We start from the raw sequence: 22,557 nt of genomic DNA, 5'->3' as shown, positions 1-22,557 counted from the left end.
GCAACATTCCTCAAGATTCCAGAGGTGTGGAGTTAATGGAAGAAATGCTTGAGTTTGGGGCCAAGAGAGTGGCCTAGTGCCTGTCACTCGAGAAAGCTCAAGGACAGCCCAGGCCCTGAGTTCAAGCCCAAGGACAGGCAAAAAAAAAAAAATCTACCTACCATCCTACCATGTGTAATGCTTTCTGTAAGATACATGAATATTTCATATGTACTTTTTATAAAACTTTACATAATACATATATATTATATATATACTATTGGGGCCCCTGTTTTTCTCACTTAACACACATACCAATTTTTTTTTTCTTTTTCTTTTTTTAAGATAGGATCTTGTTGGGGCCGGGAGTTTGGCCTAGTGGTTAAAGTGCTTGCCTAGCATGCATGAAGACCCGGGTTCGATTCCTCGGTACCACATATAGAAAAAAAAGCCAGAAGGGACCGGGAGTTTGGCCTAGTGGTTAAAGTGCTTGCCTAGCATGCATGAAGACCCAGGTTCGATTCCTCGGTACCACATACATAGAAAAAAGCCGAAGTGGTGCTGAGGTTCAAGTGGTAGAGCTCTAGCCTTGAGAAAGTCCAAGGACAGTGCTCAGGCCCTGAGCTCAAGCCCAGGACTGGCAGAAAAAAGAAAAAAAAAAGAAAAAAAAAGCCAGAAGTGGTGCTGAGGCTCAAGTGGTAGAGCTCTAGCCTTGAGAAAGTCCAAGGACAGTGCTCAGGCCATGAGCTCAAGCCCAGGACTGGCAAAAAAAAAAAGAAAAAGAAAAAAAAAGCCAGAAGTGGTGCTGAGGCTCAAGTGGTAGAGCTCTAGCCTTGAGAAAGTCCAAGGACAGTGCTCAGGCCCTGAGCTCAAGCCCAGGACTGGCAAAAAAAAAAAAGAAAAAGAAAAAAAAAGCCAGAAGTGGTGCTGAGGCTCAAGTGGTAGAGCTCTAGCCTTGAGAAAGTCCAAGGACAGTGCTCAGGCCCTGAGCTCAAGCCCAGGACTGGCAAAAAAAAAAAAAAAAAGATAGGATCTTGCCATACAAGCCTAGCCTGGTCATGATCCTTTTTTCTTCAGCCTCCCTAGTCCTGAAATTACAGGAATACATCACTGTACCTGGCCTTCAAAATCGTTGTCTAAAATTTCTTAACTAAAATGGCTATAAGTAAAATTTATTTTTACAACATCATTTTAAAATGGTTGCTTAGCATTAACCGAAGTTCACAATTACTACCAATGTTTCAATGGCTATTTTCATAAACTTTTGTATACATTCACAAGAAATGTAGATAAATTTTCCTACAGATAAGGTACCAGGTCAAAGTCCCCCTATGTTTCAAAGACTAAACTCTGAGAGCCACTCTGTATGACTTGGTGTATTCCAGGACATTTTTTTTGGGGGGGTGGTAATTTCAGAGATGGGAAGTCATTTTAACTTTATGAATATATTAACTATACATTGATGGCTTACCACACCGATATTTGCCTTTTGTAGGACCCCCTTTCAGAATCCACACCCATATTCAATCTACTAAACCCAAATATTGCCAAGTTCCCAACACCTGCCTCAGCTGCTGCTCAGAAAACCGATACAGCAACACACCCCAGCCTCTGGAAAAGTCATCAGTGCTAAGCAGTCTCTTGAGCCTCTCTTTCTCCTCCTCCTGCAGCTATGGAGGGCACACCTATGGCGTGGCGTTTCCAGGGGAGAGTCCAGCTCGGGGGACTGTTCCTTTCTCTCCTTGGCTGGGTGTGTTCCTGTGTCACCACCGTCCTGCCCCAATGGAAGACGCTCAGTCTGGACCTGAATGAGATGGAGACTTGGATCATGGGACTCTGGGAGGCCTGCGTGACTCAGGAGGAGGTGGGCACTGTGTGCAAGGCCTTCAAGTCCTTCCTGTCTCTGCCCCAGGAGCTCCAGGTATCCCGAATCCTTATGGTGGTTTCCCTCAGCCTGGGGTTGCTGGGGCTGCTGTTGGCAGGCTGTGGGTCTGAATGCTTCCAGTTTCACTGCATTGGATGGGTATTCAAAAGGCGGCTTTGCCTCTTAGGAGGGACTCTAGAGGCAATGGCTTCAGCCACTACCCTCGTTCCAGTTTCTTGGGTAGCCTACGCCACCGTCAGAGATTTCTGGGATGCTAGTGTGCCGGATATTGTACCCCGGTGGGAGTTTGGAGATGCTCTCTACCTGGGATGGGCTGCTGGTGTGTTCATGGCTCTTGGTGGGCTACTCTTCATCTTCTCTGCCTGCCTGGAAAAAGATGTGCCTGTTGTCTGGATGGCTGATCCCACAGCCCAACCGGCCTGTGGTCCAGCGGGGGAATTGGATGGCTCAATCTACCTTGCAACACGATCTTCGAACCTGGCCATCTAGGATTGGAGGCTGTAAAGAAATCCCTGCAAGAAAGGAATGTCAGTAGAATCTTTTCTCTTCCTTACCCCCTCAGCATTGTGTTTACCTCATTTAGTGCAGAGTGGTCGCGAACATTCCTCAAGGATTTAATTATGCTGCAGTCTTCTATCTCATTCAAGACAGTTTATATAAATATGCTTTGATATTCATGGCTTTATGTTTGTGCTTGATCATCTGTTTACTAGATGAAATATATTTAAGAAGGTTGAGTTCATCAGAGAAAATCTAGTGTAGAAAGGCAATGTACATCCAACTAGAAAAATAGATGTTATTGGGGCCGGGAGTTTGGCCTAGTGGTTAAAGTGCTTGCCTAGCATGCGCAAAGACCCGGGTTCGATTCCTTGGTACCACATACATACAAAAAAAAAAAGCTGGACGTGGTGCTGAGGCTTAAGTGGTAGAGCTCTAGCCTTGAGAAAGTCCAAGGACAGTGCTCAGGCCCTAAGCTCAAGCCCAGGACTGGCAAAAAAAAAAAAAAAGAAAAATAGATGTTATTGACACAAAATAGTACCTTAAGGCAGGGCGCCTCCTCTGGTGTATAATTTGAAGGGGAGCTTCGAACTAGATCTTCACTGTCCTGCAGATCCTCAGTATCCCACAGGGAAGATCTATTCTTGTTTTAGCAATGAGGCTGCATTATATTATTCCACTAGATTATGGTCTATTGTCATCTCATAGAAGGTAATGGTCACTGTGCGGGAGAGGGAGGGTGGCCCATCCTTGTATTTGCACAACACTCAGCTACCTATCACACTGGTCACCACCAATGCCCAGTTAAGTGCCTGAATGTGGAGAGAATTACCAGCTCTTCAGCAATGTCCTTTGACATGAGCAAATTCATTATAAACCCTTTTCATTGTAACCTAAGTATCACCAGACCTATCCAGGCTATGGCTCCCCTCTCTTTTCTTTTGTTATTGTTGTTGGACATGCAGCTTGAATTCTGGGCCTGGATGCTGTCTCCAAGCTCTTCAGCTCAAGGCTAGTGCTCTAACCATTTGAGCCACAACACCACTTCCAATTTTCTGGTGGTTAATTGGAGATAAGAATCTCATGGACTTTCCTGCCAGGCTGGCTTTGAACCAAGATCCTCAGATCTCAGTCTCCTAAGTAGCTAGGGTTACAGGCATGAGCCACCAGCTCTCAGCTGAAGCCCCTTTCATAACAACAGTCCCATCCATTTCCTTGCCCTGCATGCAGTAATAGGCCTATGCCTGACTGCTCATGCCCAAGTTACAGTCATCAGTGACCCTGCCAACAATTCCCAAAGAAAAGCAAAAGGTTCCCAGAGTCCCCAGGTAGGTTCAGAGGCATGCCAGAATCCATGTTGAACTGGGGAGATGCTTTACTTCTCCAGTGAGATGAAGCTCTAATTTGCAAGCTCAGTTCAGAGTTCCTCACCCCAGGATCTTTTATTTTTTTTACTTTATTTATTTATTTTTGCCAGTCCTGGGCTTGAGCTCAGGGCCTGAGCACTGTCCTTGGACTTTCTCAAGGCTAGCGCTCTACCACTGGAGCCTCAGCACCACTTCCAGTTTTGTTTTTTTTTTTCCCTATGTATGTGGTACCAAGGAATTGAACCCAGGTCCTCATGCATGCTAGGCAAGCACTTTAACCACTAGGCCAATCTCCCGGCCCCTCACCCCAGGATCTTTCAATGCTCAAACTATCCCTAGATCCTGAGATGACCAGTGCTCAATAAGAATACCCAGACATGGAACAAGGTATCTTAAAGTGGCCCAGGTCAGCAGCTCCCTTAGAATGGCACCATTTTCTGTAAGGAAACGATCTGTCCAATTACAACTTAATCTCCAACAATGTTACCTTCCTAGCCTGAACAGGTTTCCTTGGGAACCATACTTTTTCTCTGAGATATGTTTATCTGTGTACATCCATTCGCTTTGACATGTACAAATCCAAATACCTTGAGATAAACACATCCCTGAGCACAAAGGAGCAGTCTGCCTCAAAGACAATTCTGGCTTTTTCAAGTTAATTGGAAAACCGCTTCCAATGATGGTTTTGTCAGCGATCCTTTCTCAATTGGTTCAAACCTCTATGTGCCATGTTTCAATGAGGAATGAGGCTCTAATATCCAAAGTGTCTGGGAGAAAGAACCACCACTCCTCCACTTAACAATTTATCCCTTTATCAAACAACCTAAGCATGGAATCAAGAATACAGCAGCAAAGAACAAACTTGATCCTTGCTCCTCTTTCAGGCAAATAAAAAATGGCTATTAATACAAAATCACTCAAATAAAAGCAAATTGTAATGGTGACAAACTTAGCAGATCATGCAATAGGTTTTTGTCCTAGTTGAGAGTGATGGGTTGGACCCTTATAAAGTGGCAACTGTCAAAAAGTAGATGAAGTTCTAGATGAAGAGGGAAGAATAAAACAGATAAGCCTTGGTGAGAATGGCATGTAAAAGGAAGCTCAACTTTAGAGCGACGTAAAGCCATCCATGGTAAAGCATACTGGCTCTACCATTTAGGCAATATCTCCAGTCCATCACTTCTCTAATTAAGAGATGGGAATCTCATGACCTTTTCTGCCCAGGGTGGCTTCATGATCCTCCAGGTCTCAGCCTCCTGAGTAGTAAGGATTACAGGTGTGAACTATCAGTTTCCAGCTTTTCCGTTTTTTGTTTTGCTTTGTTTTGTTTTTTGCCAGTCCTGGGCTTGAGCTCCGGGCCTGAGCACTGTCTGTGGACTTTCTCAAGGCTAGAGCTCTACCACTTGAGCTTTAGCACCACTTCCAGCTTTTTTCTATGTATGTGGTACGGAAGAATCAAACCTGGGCCTTCGTGCATGCTAGGCAAGCACTCTACCACTAGGCCAACCTCCCGGCCCCGCTTTTTTTTTTCTTTTTCTTTTTTTTTTAAATTAGTGTGTCTCTGTGAAGTTTCCTATTCATATAGCCAGGAAGGATTTAAAAACCTTCAAATCACTTGTACATATATATCTTAAAAGGCTTTTTTTTCATATCAGGAAAGCATGTTAGTTTGGCTAAGGAAACTGAGAAACTAAGGAAGCTAGATCGTTTCCTTACAGAAAATGGTCTTGTTCTAAGGGAGGTGCTGGCCTGGGCCACTTGTTCCATGTCTGGGTATTCTTATTGAGCACTGGTCATTACTATATGACAGTAATTAAGTCAGGACTTCAACTCAATGCCTTGATACTATGGCTCTTTTCCCCCCTCTCTTGCTTTCCTAGACAATCCACCAGACCAAAGGGAAAATTAGCTTTGAAGCTAAAAGAAAAAACAAGGACCAACAGAGCAAGGTCTCCTTTAAGTCCAGTTCATAAGACCTTGCTGGCAGCTGCTCACCTGCTCCTGCTGCAGGTTTGAACCCCTCACCTTAATCCAATGTGTGCAGGTGCTCAAGCCATTTGTTCCAAAGCATCTAATTACAGCCTCCACTGCAAAAAAAGAAAGAAAGAAACTAAAGATCTGTTGAGAAAATGTCTGTCCAGCTTTCCTAAAGGACACAAGGACTTTTTCTTTTTTAATAGACAGGGGACAGGGATTTCTCAAGTAGCCAGTGAACAGCATGCCAAAAGGAGTATGATATACATTCCATTGAGAATCAGCTTTCAGACAGTATGAGGAAGAAGATGCTATGTGCCTAAAAAATGCCAGTTTGTATGTACCTGGGGAACTAGTGAGAAATAAAAATAGAACTAGCATGACTCTGGTGGCTCCTACATGCAATCCTAGGCTGAGTTCTGAGGCAATTTGAAGCCAGTCTGGACAGAAAAGTCTAGGAGACTCCATCTCCAGTTAACCACCAAAAAGTCTTAAGTGGAGATAGCAGAACACCTACTTTGAGCAAAAACAAAAAGGACAAGCAAGAGTATGAAGCACTGAGTCCAAACACCAGAACTAATAGAACTAATAAAATTTCTCACTTGTCTCATGTAGAGTTGTCTTTCTCTTTTTCCTGGAGTTTGCACTCAGGACATCACAACTTGCTAGCCAGCTAGCTGCTCCACATACAATTGGAGCCATGATTTCAGACCTTCTTGCTTGTACTTTTTCTTCCCATGGAACTAGTACATCTCCACCATGTGGGGTGACAACAGGAGAATCACAATGTGGGCACATAATGGCAAAAGGTAAGACCCATATCCCAAATAACCAAGGCAAAAATGCTGGAGCTGTGGCTCAAGTATACTTGCCAGTAGTAATAAATTAGCAAGCACAAGGTTGTGGTTGCTAGTACTGTAAAAACAAAATGACAACAAAAAGAAACCGGCTAGAACAAAATACCAAGGAAATTCTGGAACAACTGGAACCCACGAACTGTTGGTAACTTAAAATGGTGCCATTTTAGAATACTGGTAGCACCTGATAAAAAGATCTACTTACCTACACTACATCCAATTTTATGACTCAGTAATCCAACTCCTATTTATAAACCAAGAGAAATGCACCTGTGCACACGGAGGATTCATGCGAAGACCCTGGTAACATTAACCCCTGAGCTGGAAGTAAATCGAGTGACAACTTAGAAACTATGAGATACAGTAAAATACAATAAACTGAGCTACAAAAATGAATAAACTGCAGGTCCAAGAGTTCTAGCGCAATGGAATTCCCCCCTTTTGCCCCATTCTCACAACCACCCAGCTCTCATTCAGTCCCTGTCATTTGTTCATTCATTTAACAATTTGCTATATATCCACTATATTTTCCTTGAAGGATATAGTAAAAATTTAGTCTCAGTTCTTATAGGAGCTTTAAAAAATCAAAACAAAATAAAATTGTGATTCTAGTTAGGAATGGAAATCTATATCCAATCTCCAGAACCCTGCCATGCTGAAATATACTACTCAAACTCTTGAATCACTTCAGCTAAGGTCCACGTAAATTTCTTCCTTCTATACTTTCTGCTTTTCCTTCTTTCCACTCCTAAAAAATGTCAAAACCAGCTAAGCATGGTGGTGCACATCCACAGTCACAGCTATAAAGAAGGCTGAGGCACGAGGATCACCTAGTTTGAGGTTAGCCTGTGAGTTACAGAGCAAGACCTTGTCTTGAAGGAGGGGGAGGGAAATTGGAGGAATAGCTCACATGGCAGAATTCATGTTTAGCAAAAGTTAAGACCCTGAGGTACTGCCCTCCACCCACAGGAGAAAAAAAAAAGAGGTCAAGCCCATTCTTAGCCCAAAGACTATAAAAATCAATGAGATCTTAGTTTGTGGAGCCCTAAATAAATAAGGTTATACTTAAAAGGCAGCTAGCTCTGTTGGAAAATGAAATTCATTCTTAGCACTCCCCCTGGTGGTCTGAGAGGATCCAAAGTATTCTCCCCACACTACAGACATCATCCACCTGTGTAGATTCCCAACAGCCTAATAAGAAACGTGAGGAAGAAACAGAGGAACGGTGTGACAGGACAACCAAGGCCAGAGGAGCAGTGATTAAAAACTCATAACATAAAGACAGATACACCAAGACAAACCAAGGTGGTCACAGTAAGTGGCCTAATGGAACTGAACCACTATGTACATTACTCACGAATGGCAGGTTAAGTCACAGCCAGGCATTGATGGCTCAGGCCTGTAATCCTAGCTACTCAGGAGTCTGAGATCTGAGGATCACAATTCAAAGCCAGCCCAGGCACAAAAGTCTGTGAGACTCTTATTTCCAATTCACCACCAGAAAACTGGAAGTGACACGGTGGCTCAAGTGGTAGAGAGCTAGCCTTGAGCTGAGGAGCTCAGGGGCAGTGCCCAAGCCCAGACTTTAAGCCCCATGGTGAACCCCCCCCCCAAAGGAAGTGAGTCAATGGTGCTATGATTTTTTTTTTTTTGCCAGTCCTGGAGCTTGAACTCAGGGTCTGGGCACTGTCCACGAGCCTCTCTGTGCTCAAGGCTAGCATTTTACCACTTGAGACACAGCGCCACTTCTAGCTGTTTCTGTTGATATGGTACTGAGGAATTGAACTCAGGGCTTCATGCATGCTAGGAAAGCACTCTTCCACTAAGCCACATTCCCAGCTCTTATATTTATTTATTCTTTGTGGGTCATGGGGCTTGAACTTGGCCTGGACACTGTTCCTGAGCTCTTCACTTCAAGGCTACTGCCCTCCCCCTGGGCCTGGGCATTGTCCTTGAGCTCTTCAGCTCAAGGCTATCACCCTACCCTAGAGCCAAGCCCCACCTCCCGTTTTTTTGTTGTTGTTTGTTTCTTTTCCTATAGGTTAATTGGAGATGAATCTCAGGTCCTTTTGTGCCCGGGCTGGCTTTGAACCTTGATCCTCAGATCTCAGCCTCCGGAGTAGTTAGGATTACAGGCATGAGCCACCATGCCCAGCTTCTGTGTATGATTTTAAAGAGGAAAATGGGTAAGAAACTTGATCAGCTTTCCTGGAAACAATATTTGCAACGAACTCTAAAACACAAATGCACCCCTATCATGAATGTAATCAACCACAAGTTCACTTTTAAGAAAACCTTAGTCGGGAATGGATGAAGATGTGGTATTTATACACAATGGAATTCTATGCTGCCATCAGAAAGAATGACATCGCCCCCTTTGTAAGGATATGGAAAGACTTGGAAAAAATCGTATTAAGTGAAGTTAGTCAGTCCAAAAGGAGCATAGGCTCTATGGTTCCTCAGTTGTAATAATTACTATGTATTTAGGATTCTCCTAACAGAGGACCACAATAGCTCAAAAGCTGTGCATATAAAGTCATATAGGATAAGACTAAACAAAATGAACCATTAGGTTAATGAAACAAGATGTTTATCTTTGTGACTTGCTGTTCTTAAAGTACTATGTAAAGTTGTTCCTTTTTGTTTTCTTTTTTCCACTTATAGTTAATCTCATGAGGTTACTGTATGTGAATTTGTATACCTGTATACTGTATATACACTTTATTGATTTGAAATAGGGAAGGGGGAAAATAAGAGGACTAGAAGGGGGAGAGGGAAAAGAAAGGGGGACAAAAACACGAGAAGGGGTATCAAGTTTCGAGAAATAATATACCCACCACCTGACAAATATAACTGTAATCCCTCTCTATATATTATCTGGACAATAAAATTCAATAAAAAAAATTGCAAAAAGAAAACCTTAGTTGGGCACAGTGACTCATGTCTGTAATCCTAGCTATTCAGGAGGCTAAGATCTAAAGATCACAGTTCAAAGCCAGCCGGGCACTAAAGTCCATGAAACTCATCTCCAATTAACCACTAGAAAAATCAGAAGTGGCACTGTGGCTCAAGTGATTGGGCAGCAGTCTTGAGCTGAAGAGCTCAGGGACAGCATCCAGGCCCAGAGTTCAAGCCCCATGACTGACAAAAACAAAAGAACACTTTTTTCCCCCCACTCTAAAATCTGACAGGTCTCAAAGTAAATACTTTCACATGCAACGTAAATGATAAATGAGCTGACATCACCCAGGTGCTGTTCAGTAACCACTGCTGCCGATTATTCCTTCTAAGGGAGAAAAACTGAAAGACAGATAGGTGCTTGATAACTCCACCCACTTCCAAAATTGAAAATATAGACTTAAATAAGAACCATGCTGAACACCAAGGGTAAAACAAATACTTTTATTGCACATTTATAAAATCTGCATAGTTGTGTGTTCTCCCTACCATGATTAATCTCTAAAATTTGGTTAAAACATAATTTCCAAGGACATAAATCCCAAAGGACACAAGTCCTTTAAAACTGTTTTTTTCTCTATATACACATATATATATAGATAGATTTTTTTTTCTTTTTACAAATCCACATCCCTTATTTTTTTAAATCAAAAAAGGGGAATTAAATTTTTCTATTGGGCCAGTAGCAGCCTTAGACACCTGTTTTTGAAAACTTTGCCTAAACAGTTAACGAGATCTAAAATGCTATCATTAGCCAAGCTTCATAATGCCATTCTGTTCCAAGTCGTCAATGCTTCCTTTCTTTCACTTAGGACTATGAGGTTTTCTGGTTTATTTAGAAATGTAAAAGAGAAGGAGGAAGAGAGGCAGTTCTCCTTTGACTTTCATCATCTCCCTGCCACGGGACCTTATGTTCTACCCACATGGAAACAGGCGGAGGTTCATCAACAACCCATTTTACCATCACCTGTCAAGAGGCAGGCAAGGCTTGTATTAGTAATCTCTGGTGGTTAAGTCTTAAAATATCACTGTGCTTGATAAAATAACTAGTAGCTGCTCATCTGGTTCAGGTTCTGATGAATCACTTCTCTATTTTGCTGTCAAAAATACTAATGCCTGAAACATAATTTAAGAAGTGGCAAGAGGCTTAGAAAAGTCCACGCATTAAGGTAGGTTCGAAGGCATTTCAGGTCTTCTGGCTTAACTCAGTACCTTAATACAATGCTTCCTGCCTTTGCTAGTGAAATAGCTTTCATGATTCGGTACCTAAACAGTGCAATCTTTAATCCTTCTTTAAACACACAGCATGAATATGGTGTGAATCTGGTTCTTACTCCTCCACTAATCCCTTTCCCCAAGGGAAATGACAACAGACTGATGTGCAACAGGTAGACAGCCCAAGTTCAGGGTGGGCCTTGACCACGAGGGCCTTATTTCACTGTCACAGTTGAAACTCCTTGAATTGACTCCATGACAGCTGCAAATCTGCTACAAAGGTCATAGGGTGAATTGGGCCGAATCGTTGGAGGTTCCTTCAAGACAATGATTTCTGCAGAAGGATCTAGAAGCCTAGGCAGAAACTCTCCTAAGCACAGCTGTAGATTTTCTGTAGAAGGAAACAGGATGGGTTACACATACAACATAACAGATTTTTAATAAGCTACAAGTATATAGAAATGTCATCCAATAGCCCATTATCCAGCCTCAAAGATCAGAATGTGATGCTGCCTACCCAACAACAAATGGTGATTCTTTTTGGAATGAAGATCTACTTGCCAAAGCTTTCAGTTACTGCTGTAAGCAAGCTATTGTTGATGAAGGAAACTACATAATTACTGTAAGCATGGATAGGACTTCTAACCATCATCTTTTAAAACTAGAAAAAGTTCTCTATATTATACTATTTCTTTTCAAATGTGTATATATGGCTTTAAGTAAAGTTACATGTCACACATTGCCTAAATAAAAATTGAAAACATTAAAAGGAAATACATAGCACTTGCTTATTATATGAATCGTCAATAAATAATACAAGTCAGTGGACTATCCTTAGATTGGTGAGAAACAAAGAGCATTCATATCAGAAACGTACCAACCTTCCAATCTAATGAACTCATTTAAATGAACTCACTTAAAAGTAATTGGCATTCATTTTCCTTCTCTAAGATGTTTTAACAAGCAAGAATACTACATGTACTAATTTATTAATCTTGACATCATTACATTTAATATTCTTACATCATACAATTTTAAGCAATAAATAAATAAGGCTAAGATTCCATCGGTAATCAGTCTATAAATACACAGATTTTTATTTTTAAACTAGGAAAGCATTCGGATTTTGTCAAATGAGGGAGAAACAGAAGCATGCCTGGAATTCCTAGAAAGTAGTGGCAAGTTTTGCTAGAACTTGCTGGCTGTGTGTGAGGGTGCTTCAACAGTCAGAAGAGGTAAGAGGAATTGGAAAGGAGAGAGCACTGGTTCCCGTCCCTTTTTTCTACACCACAGACCCATCTCCCTCACCTGTATGTTGGGAAGTTCCAATTCCCTCCAGTCTTTGACAACCAGAGCTAAATAATTAGTTTGTTGTAATTTCTAGGAGTCTCAAACCCTTGGACATTGTAAGAAGTGCTTACAACCACACACCTGCAATATCTTGCCCAAGGTAAGAGCACCAGTGGTTTCTCATAATCTCAATGGCATCCAGATCGTCCTTGGAGATGTCATTGTTAATGATCAGGTGAATGCAGGGAATGATCAACTCATTCATCACATTAATCCCCTCTGTTACAGAGTGATCATCATTTGTTTCAAAGAGAGAAGCTGCTCTGGCATTCAGTTCCTACAGATAAAAGGCAGAATGAGAGAAAAAAAGGCTGAAAAGGTAGGCACCTATTTAACAGAGCCGACACAAGTGGCTCCCATACTTTCCTGCATAGTGGAACCACCCAGGGAATTTTTAAACCATTCATTCCTGGTCTGACCCCACATATGCTGATTTCATTAAGAATGTAGATGATCTGGACATTTGGGAATTAGCAAAAGGTCCCAAAGTGATGCTAGAGCAGCCAAGTTTACAAGTCAAAGTCATGTTTAGTATTTGTTTCTACCAAAAGACCTACCTAATGGCTCTCAATCTCCACAAGGCATTAGAAACACCTACAGAAAGCACACTTATGCCCACTTATGTTGTACTAGGGAGAGACTGTGCTTCACCAGCTTGAAACCATCCTGTGTGGTTCTTATGCACACTGGAGATTAACAACAGCAACAAAAGACTCAATCATTCCTATACCGCACTACTGTGGAAGGTGAGATGTTCAAGATGCGGACCTGAATTTGGTGATTTAAAATATGAAATCATAGTTCTAAAATTCAGATCATTAAGTTTGCAATGATTTTCTCCCCAGCTTCAAAAAAGCCCTGTCACATCTGTAACTGTTAACAAATCCAAATAAAAATCAAAACATGAAGCTGTTAAGATGAATGTATCCCATGACGTAATGGCCTCCACTGGGTGTTAAGAGGACCAAGACAGCAGTGGAAGTATAGCCCTGACTTCTGGGAAGGGCAAATGTCCTGGGAATGGGGGGAAGTAAACACACATACACAATATGAAGGCAAGCTATCTCTTCCTGAAAGGACAAGCACAATATACTCCCTTGGGGAATCAGAGAGGATTACATCTGCCTTTCATCCTAATGTGTGACAATAGTGCTAACAGAATTGCAGGACTGATCTGTGGTTCATCACAGCATTCTTCAAAATCAGGGCCACTTTGCAGTCCTTCAAACTTGCATCCACTAGCTTTAGGCAGGAAACACCGAAAACTACCAATTCCCTGAATAGATTCCCTGAATACAGATGCCAGATTCAGAGCAAACAGCTGAGTAAGAAGGAAGAGGATCTATGCTCTGCGAACTTGCCATCTATTAGGGAAGAAATATGACAAAAACAATAATGCCGGCACGGGCAAGGGTGCAGAGAGAGGGACTTGACTCTCAGAAGCTGAGAGCTTAAGAATGGAATTCATCTAAAGTAAGGTGAAGAACCCTGATCTAATAGAAAGTTGTGCATGAGAGTTTGGGGGGAAAAAACCGAAATTTGGTAGAGATAATTAACTGGCTTAAGCTGGATATTGTATGGCTTCAAGGAACAGACAGACAAACACAAACGCACAAACACACACACACACAAACCGGTACAAACCAGAAGGCATTTTCTCCGGTATAAAGCAATCACTGATTCCTTCACCCCCCTGTGGGGCCCCTTCATCAGCAGCGCAGCATTGCTCTGGTAGGCATATACCAAGTAGGACAGCGCTTCTTGGTACCTTAGAAAATGCAGGATAAATTTAATCTGCAGTAGGGGGAAGGGATGGAGACAAATCACAGCTGTGCTCTCTTTTGTCAAATCTCACTGCTCCCTAATATAAGAATCTACTTGACTACCATTACGGACAAGTCTTAAGGACAGTCATGCATGTTGTACAGGAGGAGCAGCCTGAGGGCCAAAGTGGGACAAGAAACTCAAGGAAAATCAGGAAACCTCCTTGGGCCTCGGTTTTTCCATCTGAAACAAAGAAGGGGAACAGATTCTCACTGGGGTCTATGCCAACTCGAAAACCATTTTCTGTATTCAACTGCCACAAAGAAGATCTAGCATAATGCTTTCTTTGCCAATTAATCCATTATTGCTGAAGGATGAAAAATAAGTGTGATGTTCAGAGAAAAGTCAAATGAAGCACCAAGAAGAGCAGAGGCATACAGACAGAGGCATGGCTCAAGTGTACACCTGCCAAGGAAGCAGGCAAATGCAATCCACAATACTGAAGGGAAGAGTAGAGGTGCCTTGTGTGAATGACCAAAGAGGTGAGGCAGACCTGTGATCCCTAGAATTCTCAGCTGAGCATCAATTCGGTGTATTGATCAATAATCTTAGCGAAACAAAAAACAACATACTTTCCTTTCTGATAAAGTTCTAGGCCAGTCAGGAGATACACAGACACTTTTCGGAACAAACTATAATCTTCATGCCACTTCTGTAAAAGAATAACAACCATTAATGATTTAGTTTCGATAAACTAATGCAATTTTTACCACTACAAGTTTCAGATTCAGTATAAGCATTTACTGAGCATATCTGGCCAGGTCCAAAACCATAAACTTTCAGATAAAAAACATGCAGTATTTAATCCATCACCACTTTTAATTATCTGTGTTCCATCTCATCCCCATTCAAATCCATCTTTACCAGTACTAGGATTTAAAATCAGGACTTCATGCATGACTGACCCACCTTACTTTCTCAGCTGGCAAAGTATCATTTGGGACAAGCCTCTGGTTTCGCTTTTTATTTTAATGATGGACTCTTATGGAATTTTCTGCCTGAGCCACCTTTGCACCATAAGCCTTTGGATCTCAGACTGAGTAGCTAGGATTAAAGATGTGAGCAACCCATGTCTGGCTAGTAGTATTTATTTCACATAAACGTTTTAATTTATTTTAATTTCCAACATCCATGTCAAAGTCATTCAGCTCTGGGTTAGATGGTCTCTGGAGTACTGATTAGTCCTCATAGACATAGTGAAGATGGAGGAACAAGGCTGTTATATATGTGCAAAATATAACTTGGTTATATAACACACTAGGGCAGAATACAATGACTTTTAACAATGTGTAGTCCAGAGGCTTCAGCCTGTAATCCCAGTTACTTAGGAGGCAAGGATGACAAAAAGAGGAAGGTTCAAGCCTATTCCAAGCAAAAAATTAGGAAGACCCCATTTCAATAAACCAAGTTAAGATGGACCTTATCTGTAACCCCAACTAAATGGAAGTAGGATGACTGAAGTCCGAAGAAAACCCTGGACAAAAATTTGAGACCCTATCCAGAGAAATAAATAAAAAGGAATAATATTAAGCTGGGTGTGGTGACTCACATCTGTAATCCTATCTACTCAGGAGGCTGAGATATGAGGATCACGGTTCAAAGCCAGCCTGGGCACTAAAGTCCAAGAGATTCTTATCTCCAATTAACCACAAGAAAACCAGAAGTAGTGCTGTGGCTCAAGGGGTAGAGCAGTAGCTTTAAGCTGAAGAGCTCAGGGACAATGCCCAGACCCAGAGTTCCAGTCCCACGACTGATGAAAAAAAAAAAAAAAGGAATAATATCAATCATGATGTTTTGTATTTATAAATTGACATGAATGGTAATCCCACTGTAAAACTACTTAAAGGTAATATAATTATCAATCAATCAATCAATCAAAAAGACTAGAAGTGTGGATCAAATGGTAAAAACAAAACCAAAAAAACCTAGTAACCACAAGGCCCTAAGTTCAAACCCTAGAACTGCAAAACAAAAAACAAGGGCTGGAAGTGTGGCCTAGTGGTAGAAGACCCGGGTTCAATTCCTTAGTACCACATACATAGAAAAAGCTGGAAGTGGTGCTGCAGCTCAAGTGGTAGAGCTCTAGCCCTGAGAAAGCCCAAGGACAATGCTCAGTCCCTGAGTTTAAGTCCAGGACTGGCAAAAAAATAAATAAATAAAAATAATATTTAATTAAATTTTTTAAAAAGGAGCTGTGTGCATTTTAATGCATAGAAAACTGTACCATCTTTCAAAAATCAAAAGCTTAAGTAGGAAAAAATAATTGACCTATTCTCCCTTCTTTTCCAGGTCTTTTTGTACAAAGGGAGAGCAAGACAATCTGTGGTAACACTAAATTATTCATTTTGCTCTTTGTGCCTGGAATTCTTTTTTTGTGTGTGTGGGGGGGGGGTTTGAATTCAGGGCTTGGGCACTGTCCACTGTCTTTGAGCTTCCTCAAGGCTAGCACTCTACAACCTGAGCCACAGCACCACTTCCGGCTTTTTCTGAGTATGTGGTTCCGAGGAATTGAATCCAGGTGAGCACTCTACCACTAGGCTACACTCCTAGCCCATGGAATTCATATTTTTATTTTACAGATTTAAAAAAGCAATTAAAAAGGTTCACCTTGTACTCTTCCATATTCATGTCATCTGGACCGATTTCCCTCAGCTTAGCCTGAGCCACTTTCATAATACTGATAGACCTGTGTGGGACAGAATGGAGATGGCAATGAAGGACATGTAATAGGCTCATGGCCAGAGGCCTCAGTCTAGTCGGATCCCACAGAGGGAAAAGGGACCTGAGTAAGGATTCCCTTGTTACCTTTCATCATAGCTAAGATTTTTATCTGCAAACTGTTCTAGAAGGGTTCGCTCGACCACCCTCTTGGGAGCTTCATTTTGGAAAAAGTAGACCAGGACATGCTGAAGTCGAGGGTCGCTGTGAGAGGTAGGCGTCTCCTTGGCTAGCTGATAGAGCCTGGAGTATTCTTCATGGAACGCCTGTTGAACACAGAACACATGCTTAGAAATCTGCACACAAAGAGACTGGTGCCTTAGGCTGGAGAGCCTCACGATGATGAGGACCTCTTCCCATCAAGGGATTACAAAGGCAATCAGGGAATCTTTGTGTTGCTGGCAAATCATAAAAAAGAAACTGCTTTAGCATTCTTCTAACAAAGACACACCACTCAGGAGACACTCATTTTCTCTGAAAGTTCTTAAAAAATCAACTACTTAGTCCTAATTGTTTAGGGTTGTATCCCTGAGTCCAGTGACCTAAATTTTTTAAAACTAACATATATAGAATTCCATTCAAGTGTCTTATATTTTATTCAAGGGCCTTAAAAACCATGTCCTATTTTTTTAAGATGAAGGCCCCCAAATTACAATGGCCAGGCTAATTCTAACAGCAGTATTGAGTTTTATGTTTTGCTTTAATAAACGCTATTTGAAACCCCACCCTGCCAGGTTATACATGTACTGCCTCTACAGCATGATACCTGGGTTATAGACGTTAAAGATGTGAAAACAGAGGTACCTTAATGAGCCCTGCTTCAGACCCATCTCGGTCAAAGGTCTGACGGGCCTTAGCTATGGCCAGGATGACCCCTTGCATGGCAGGGCTCAGCATCACCTACCACGAGACAGCACAAAACACAGAGAGAAAAGGAGAGAAGAGAGGTTCAGAAGGAGCTTGTGTGAAGATAAAGTGAGCAGTGTGGAAGGAAAGCAAAGCAGTGCGACACATGGTCAGCATAAACTACAAATCCACTTTCACACCCACCCTTCTGTCTATATGTGTACACTGCCTCTACCCCCTATGTAATGCTAACCTAGACCAACACAAGTCATGCCAAACCTATAGGTTCTAATTGTGCAAGATAAAGACATATGCCACCTAAGCACCAGTGGCTCATTCCTGTAATCCTAGACGTTCAGGACTCAGGTTTGAAGCCAACTCAGATTGTCTCTTATCTCCAATGAACCACCAAATAAAAATTCTTAAAAAGCCACAGGTGAATCAGCTCATGTAGTAGAGCAGCAGCCTTGAGCAAAAAATAAGCTCAGCAACAGCACTCAGGTCCTGAGTTCACATGCCAGGACTGGCACATATAAGGAAACCAAGAGAAAGATTTTCAAAAATATCTCCAATGTGACATTGCCAGAGAATTAAGTTATAATTCTCAGAGAGGGAAGTATCTGAACTCAGAATTCCACTTTAATTTGCATTTCTTGAGTAATAGTTTCAATACAGAAACATTTTGGAGTTTTACCAAGATGGATAACATATTTGAAGTTGTCTGGAGACTAGAAAAGGAACAAATGTGACCCTAAAATACCCTACAGGAAGGGACAGAAAACTAACAGCACTCATGTCTATTTATATGAAGCACACCTGGAAAGGATTTCATAGCTTCTTGCTAAGTTTTAGAATTAAAAGCAAGGCCAACTTCAATTCACGTTTTTTTTTTTTGCTTATTAGATAACCAAAAAATTTTATTTGAAGGAGCCTAATATCAAAAAGAAATATTCTCAACCAGGCATCGTAGTGCATGCATATAATGCCAGCACTCTAAATCCTGAGACAGGAGGATAATGGGTTTGAGGCCAACCTAGACAATGCAGAAACACTGTTTCAAAAGACAAAACAGAAGGGGCACCGTGGCTCACACCTGTAATCCTACCTACTCAGGAGGCTGGGATCTGAGGATCGAGGTTCAAAGCCAACCCAGGCAGGAAAGTCCATGAGAGTCTGATCTCCAATTAATCACTAGAAAACCGGAAGTGGAGCTATAGCTCAAAGTGGTAGAGCCTTGAGTGAAAAAGCTCAGGCCAACACCCAGGCCCTGAGTTCAAGCCCCATAACCAACAAAAATAAAATAAATTTAAAAAAAAATCAAGATTATCTATAAAGCTATTTTTATTTATAGTATCAAAACAAAAATAAATTCTACTTATCTGAGACAACTAGAGTGGGCAGTACCCCTTGTCCCCCAATACACATGAGGAAAAAGCTGGGTGAATATATACACACTGGGGCAGACACAACAGGAATAGGAGACTATGAACACTTTACGAAGAGTGAAACTGAAGTGAAAAATGGGAAAGCCTCTTTGTCCATTACTCGACTTAGTAAGGAACTAGTAGCCACTGCCAAGCACCTTAACGACTACGCAGTCACAGAAGGGACTCAAGACTGACAACAGGGAGCCACGCCCTGCCTCATCTCTGTACCTCCTCATCATATCCATCTGCATCAGATCTAACCAGAATCCTCCCCACACTGGGGATCTCCACTTCAGAGACCTCAGAACTGGGCTGGGCAGCACATTCTGTGGCATCAGCCCGTGGGGACGGTTCTGACTGCTCTGCCAGGTTTGATTCCTGGGGCATGGGCTTCTCGGGTTCAGCTTCCTTAAGCTGTTGGCAACAAGATGGAGAAGAATAAGGAAAAACAGGAGAAATAAAGATGATGGTTAAATGCAGCAGAAACACAGAATAATGGAAATGTGAGAAAGCTGGCAATTATGAGGCCCACTTCAGTCTGCCCTCCCGATTGCGCTCACCTCACTCAGAGCTGCTTCCACCCCGCTCTTCTCATATGCTCTAGCTGTATTTGCGATAGCCTGGGCGGTCTGCTCCTTCACAATCACTGCATGCTCAGACGACAAGCAGCGAACCCCCGGAGGAGAGGCTGCTGGTGGCTCTACCAGAGAATCCACAAAGGCATTAGCATCTGATGATATCTAACATCTTTTATAAAAACTGTGCAAATTCTCCCGACAGGACTAGTGATTAGAAGAAATGGCTAGGAAGATAAATTAAGATCTGTACTCCTAATTTCTCTGTGCCATAAAAGCTTCCTATGAATAATTCTCTGTTAGCAAGATCTCCCTGGGAGGATGGGTCGCATTAACTCTACCTTCTAATCCTACAACTGTCTCTCCTACAACCTGTAAGTGAAGTACAACTACACACACAAAGTACAGGTCACCTCTGTGACATTATTTCTGCTCACTGGAAATCACATTCTAAAGCCAGACTGTGTAACACCAACTATAAACAAAATGGTAAAGTCTGCCATCATCAGCTGCTGGGCTGAGTGCAGACCGGCAGGGAAGTGCAGTGTAAATGTACTAGGATCACTGACATTATACCCTTCCTGGCTACCTTGTGACGTAGAGAAATCCTGGGATGATGGGCTGCTGGAAGATTCCATTTGAGGGATTTTACATGACTGTTCTTCTTCCCACTCCTCGACTTCCTGCTCAAACCGCCAGTTATCTTCTTGAATGTAATGCTTGAGCTCCACAGACAGGGCATCCACCTCTCCCAGCATCTGCTCTGGTTCACCTGGGGCTACCTCCGAGGAAAAACAGAGTTAAATGGAGCAGCATCCAGAAAAGGGGATTTAGGAAACAAATCCTTCCAACACAGGAGGAATGCAGACTATTTTATCTTTTGTCTTATCCTAACTAAAAATAAATGAATGAATCCATTCACCCATCCATTTATATAAGCATATGAATAATCCATCAAGAATTCTGACAATGTCAAGGACAGCATATCAGTAACTGCTTGGCATGCTAGCAGACAGGTGCACATTAAATAACTGTTGGATGAGTGAAAGAATGAATGGTAATTTAATTGTGGTCCATCACGTGACGTACCAAACATTTCTCAGGAATTCAGAAAATCAATACACTCAATACAAATGTCAGGCCAAATACTTTTTTTAAAAAACCTATTTAACTACTGCATCTATTATTGGTTAAGAATCAGATCTACCTCAAAAAAGTAGATATGAATTTCAAGGCATTTATAATTTCTCAAATTTCACAATGCTATTATTAGAAAGCAATTATTATACAATAGTCAGATGGATCATGACACCTGGCTCAAAAAAGCCATGATGAAAAATGGCACACATGTCAGGGATACATACACATTTACCTTTTTTTTTTTTTCAGTCCTGGGCTTGAACTCAGGGCCTGAGTATTGACTTGGGCTTTCTTAAGGCTAGGGCTCTACCACTTGAGCCACAGCACCACTTCCAGCTTTTTCTATGTATATGGTACCAAGGAATAGAACCCTGGTCTTTGTACATGCTAGGCAAGCACTCTATTATCACTAGGCCAAACTCCTGGCCCATGCGTTCACTTTCAAGCTGTCACAAGCCTTGTCATTAAAAAAATGAGCTTCTACTCATTATTTCTGTTCTATAAAAATGTGAGGCTTAATGTGAGCCTGTAACCCTAACTACATATGAGGTAGACACCAGGAAGACTGAAGTTCAAGGCCAGTCTGCTCAAAAAAGTTTTGAAACAACATTTCAACCAATCAAAAGCTGGCCATGCCTGTCATCTATCCCGGTTATTCAGGAAATACAAGAAGAGGGACAGAAGTCCAGACCAGCCAGAATCAAAAGAGAAGAGTACGTCTGGCAAGTACAAGGCTCAGAGTTCAAACTCCAATACAGGAAAAGGGGAAACGAAAAAAAACTATATATACAAGCAACAGTAAGAGTGAAATAGTACCAAGAGCTTGTACAGCGACTCTCACAGCAAATGTTTGTGACTTCATGGGGCAGATATATAACTTTTTGTTTTTGTTTTAAGGTAGAGTTTTGTTATGTAGACCAGGCTGATCCATCTGTGTCAGCCTCCTGAGTGCTGGAAGTATAGAAGTGAACTATGACGCCCAGCTAAATATGTAACATTAAATATCAGTGATTATATTACCAAAAATTAAATTTTTTGGTTGGTCATGAGTCTTGAACTCAGGGCCTGGGTGCTGTCCCTGAGCTCTTGTTTTGCTCAAAGTTAGTGCTCTCCCACACTGAGCCCACAACTCCACTGCCAGTTTTCTGGTAGTTAACTAGAGATAAGAGTTTCATGGACATTCTTGCCTGGACTGACTTTGAACAGTGATCCTCAGATTTGAGCTTCCTGAATAGGTAGGATTACAGGTGTGAGCCACCAGAGCCCAGCTTAATAATCCCTTTGTTTGACTGCCCTCACATCACCAACCACCCTAGCAAGTCATAAAGATAAGGTGCTTCCTGGTCCTGCATGCTTTCTATGTTGCACAGAAAAGTTTGAACATTAAGAGAAGCCTTTGATCATCTTAACAGATAATGCTAGTCAGATGATCTCTCTCAGAGATATAAACTGAAACAGCACAGAATTTTAGGAGTCCGAAATGAATATGAAATTGAGGACTGACATTTATTTCTTTAGTTGTGACTCCAGACAGCTGTAGATCCTCTTAAATTTGGTTACCCAAATGGAAAGTGAGGACAGTAAGGATTTTTACACTACCTATGCCCCTTTTAGATTTGTTTTTTTGAAAGCATGTATTAAGAAGCAAAGTAGGGGACCAGGAGCATGGTCCAGTGGTATTAGCATGCACAAAGCCCTGGGTTTGATTCCTTAATACCACATACACAGAAAAAAAGCCAGAAGTGGTCTTGTGACTCAAGTGGTAGAGTTCTAGCTTTGAGAAAGCTCAAGGACAGTACCCCGTCCCTTGAGTTCAAGCCCCAGGACTGGCAAAAAAAAGAAAGGAAGAAAGAGAGAAGGAGGGGGAGGTGGGGAAGAGGGGAGGAAGAGAGGGAGGGAAAGAGAAGAAACAAAGTAACTTAAAGAAAATTATTAGTGGGCCAG

The 22,557-nt window shown here is 41.8% G+C and overlaps 2 protein-coding genes across 10 annotated transcripts in view; one reads left to right on the top strand and one right to left on the bottom strand.

Moving 5' to 3' along the window:
• Positions 1-1,653: 1,653 nt before the first annotated feature.
• On the top strand, positions 1,654-2,409 carry Cldn25 (claudin 25). Its single transcript, XM_090319804.1, has one exon. It carries the CDS (start codon positions 1,667-1,669, stop codon positions 2,351-2,353), a length of 687 nt encoding a protein of 228 aa, XP_090175930.1. The 5' UTR covers positions 1,654-1,666; the 3' UTR covers positions 2,354-2,409.
• A 7,539-nt stretch (positions 2,410-9,948) lies between these two features.
• The window catches only part of Usp28 (ubiquitin specific peptidase 28), a 58,885-nt gene continuing 46,276 nt past the window's right edge, over positions 9,949-22,557 (bottom strand). For 5 of the 9 annotated variants that reach the window (XM_090319489.1, XM_090319490.1, XM_090319491.1 and 2 more), the window contains 10 exons: positions 20,063-20,251; positions 19,459-19,598; positions 19,127-19,312; positions 17,430-17,525; positions 16,713-16,891; positions 16,515-16,593; positions 14,480-14,559; positions 13,728-13,851; positions 12,165-12,360; positions 9,949-11,124 (listed from right to left, as the gene is read on the bottom strand). In XM_090319489.1, the coding sequence (XP_090175615.1) occupies positions 10,949-11,124; positions 12,165-12,360; positions 13,728-13,851; positions 14,480-14,559; positions 16,515-16,593; positions 16,713-16,891; positions 17,430-17,525; positions 19,127-19,312; positions 19,459-19,598; positions 20,063-20,251 (1,445 nt within the window). In that variant the 3' untranslated portion in view covers positions 9,949-10,948. The remainder of the gene's footprint in view (positions 11,125-12,164; positions 12,361-13,727; positions 13,852-14,479; positions 14,560-16,514; positions 16,594-16,712; positions 16,892-17,429; positions 17,526-19,126; positions 19,313-19,458; positions 19,599-20,062; positions 20,252-22,557) is intronic. The other 4 variants (XM_090319493.1, XM_090319494.1, XM_090319495.1 and 1 more) reach the window with 2 other exon arrangements.

The sequence above is a fragment of the Megascapheus bottae genome, chromosome 27, assembly GCF_031878675.1.
Source record: "Megascapheus bottae isolate mThoBot1 chromosome 27, mThoBot2.hap1, whole genome shotgun sequence".
Classification (NCBI taxonomy): domain Eukaryota; kingdom Metazoa; phylum Chordata; class Mammalia; order Rodentia; family Geomyidae; genus Megascapheus; species Megascapheus bottae.
The sequence above is the reverse complement of the archived record's forward strand: the minus strand, read 5'-3'. Positions and strand labels throughout refer to the sequence as shown.

What these genes read in the sequence shown, in the direction of transcription:
- Cldn25 (XM_090319804.1), top strand. Translation starts at nt 1,667, where the DNA reads ATGGCGTGGCGTTTCCAGGGGAGAGTCCAGCTCGGGGGACTGTTCCTT.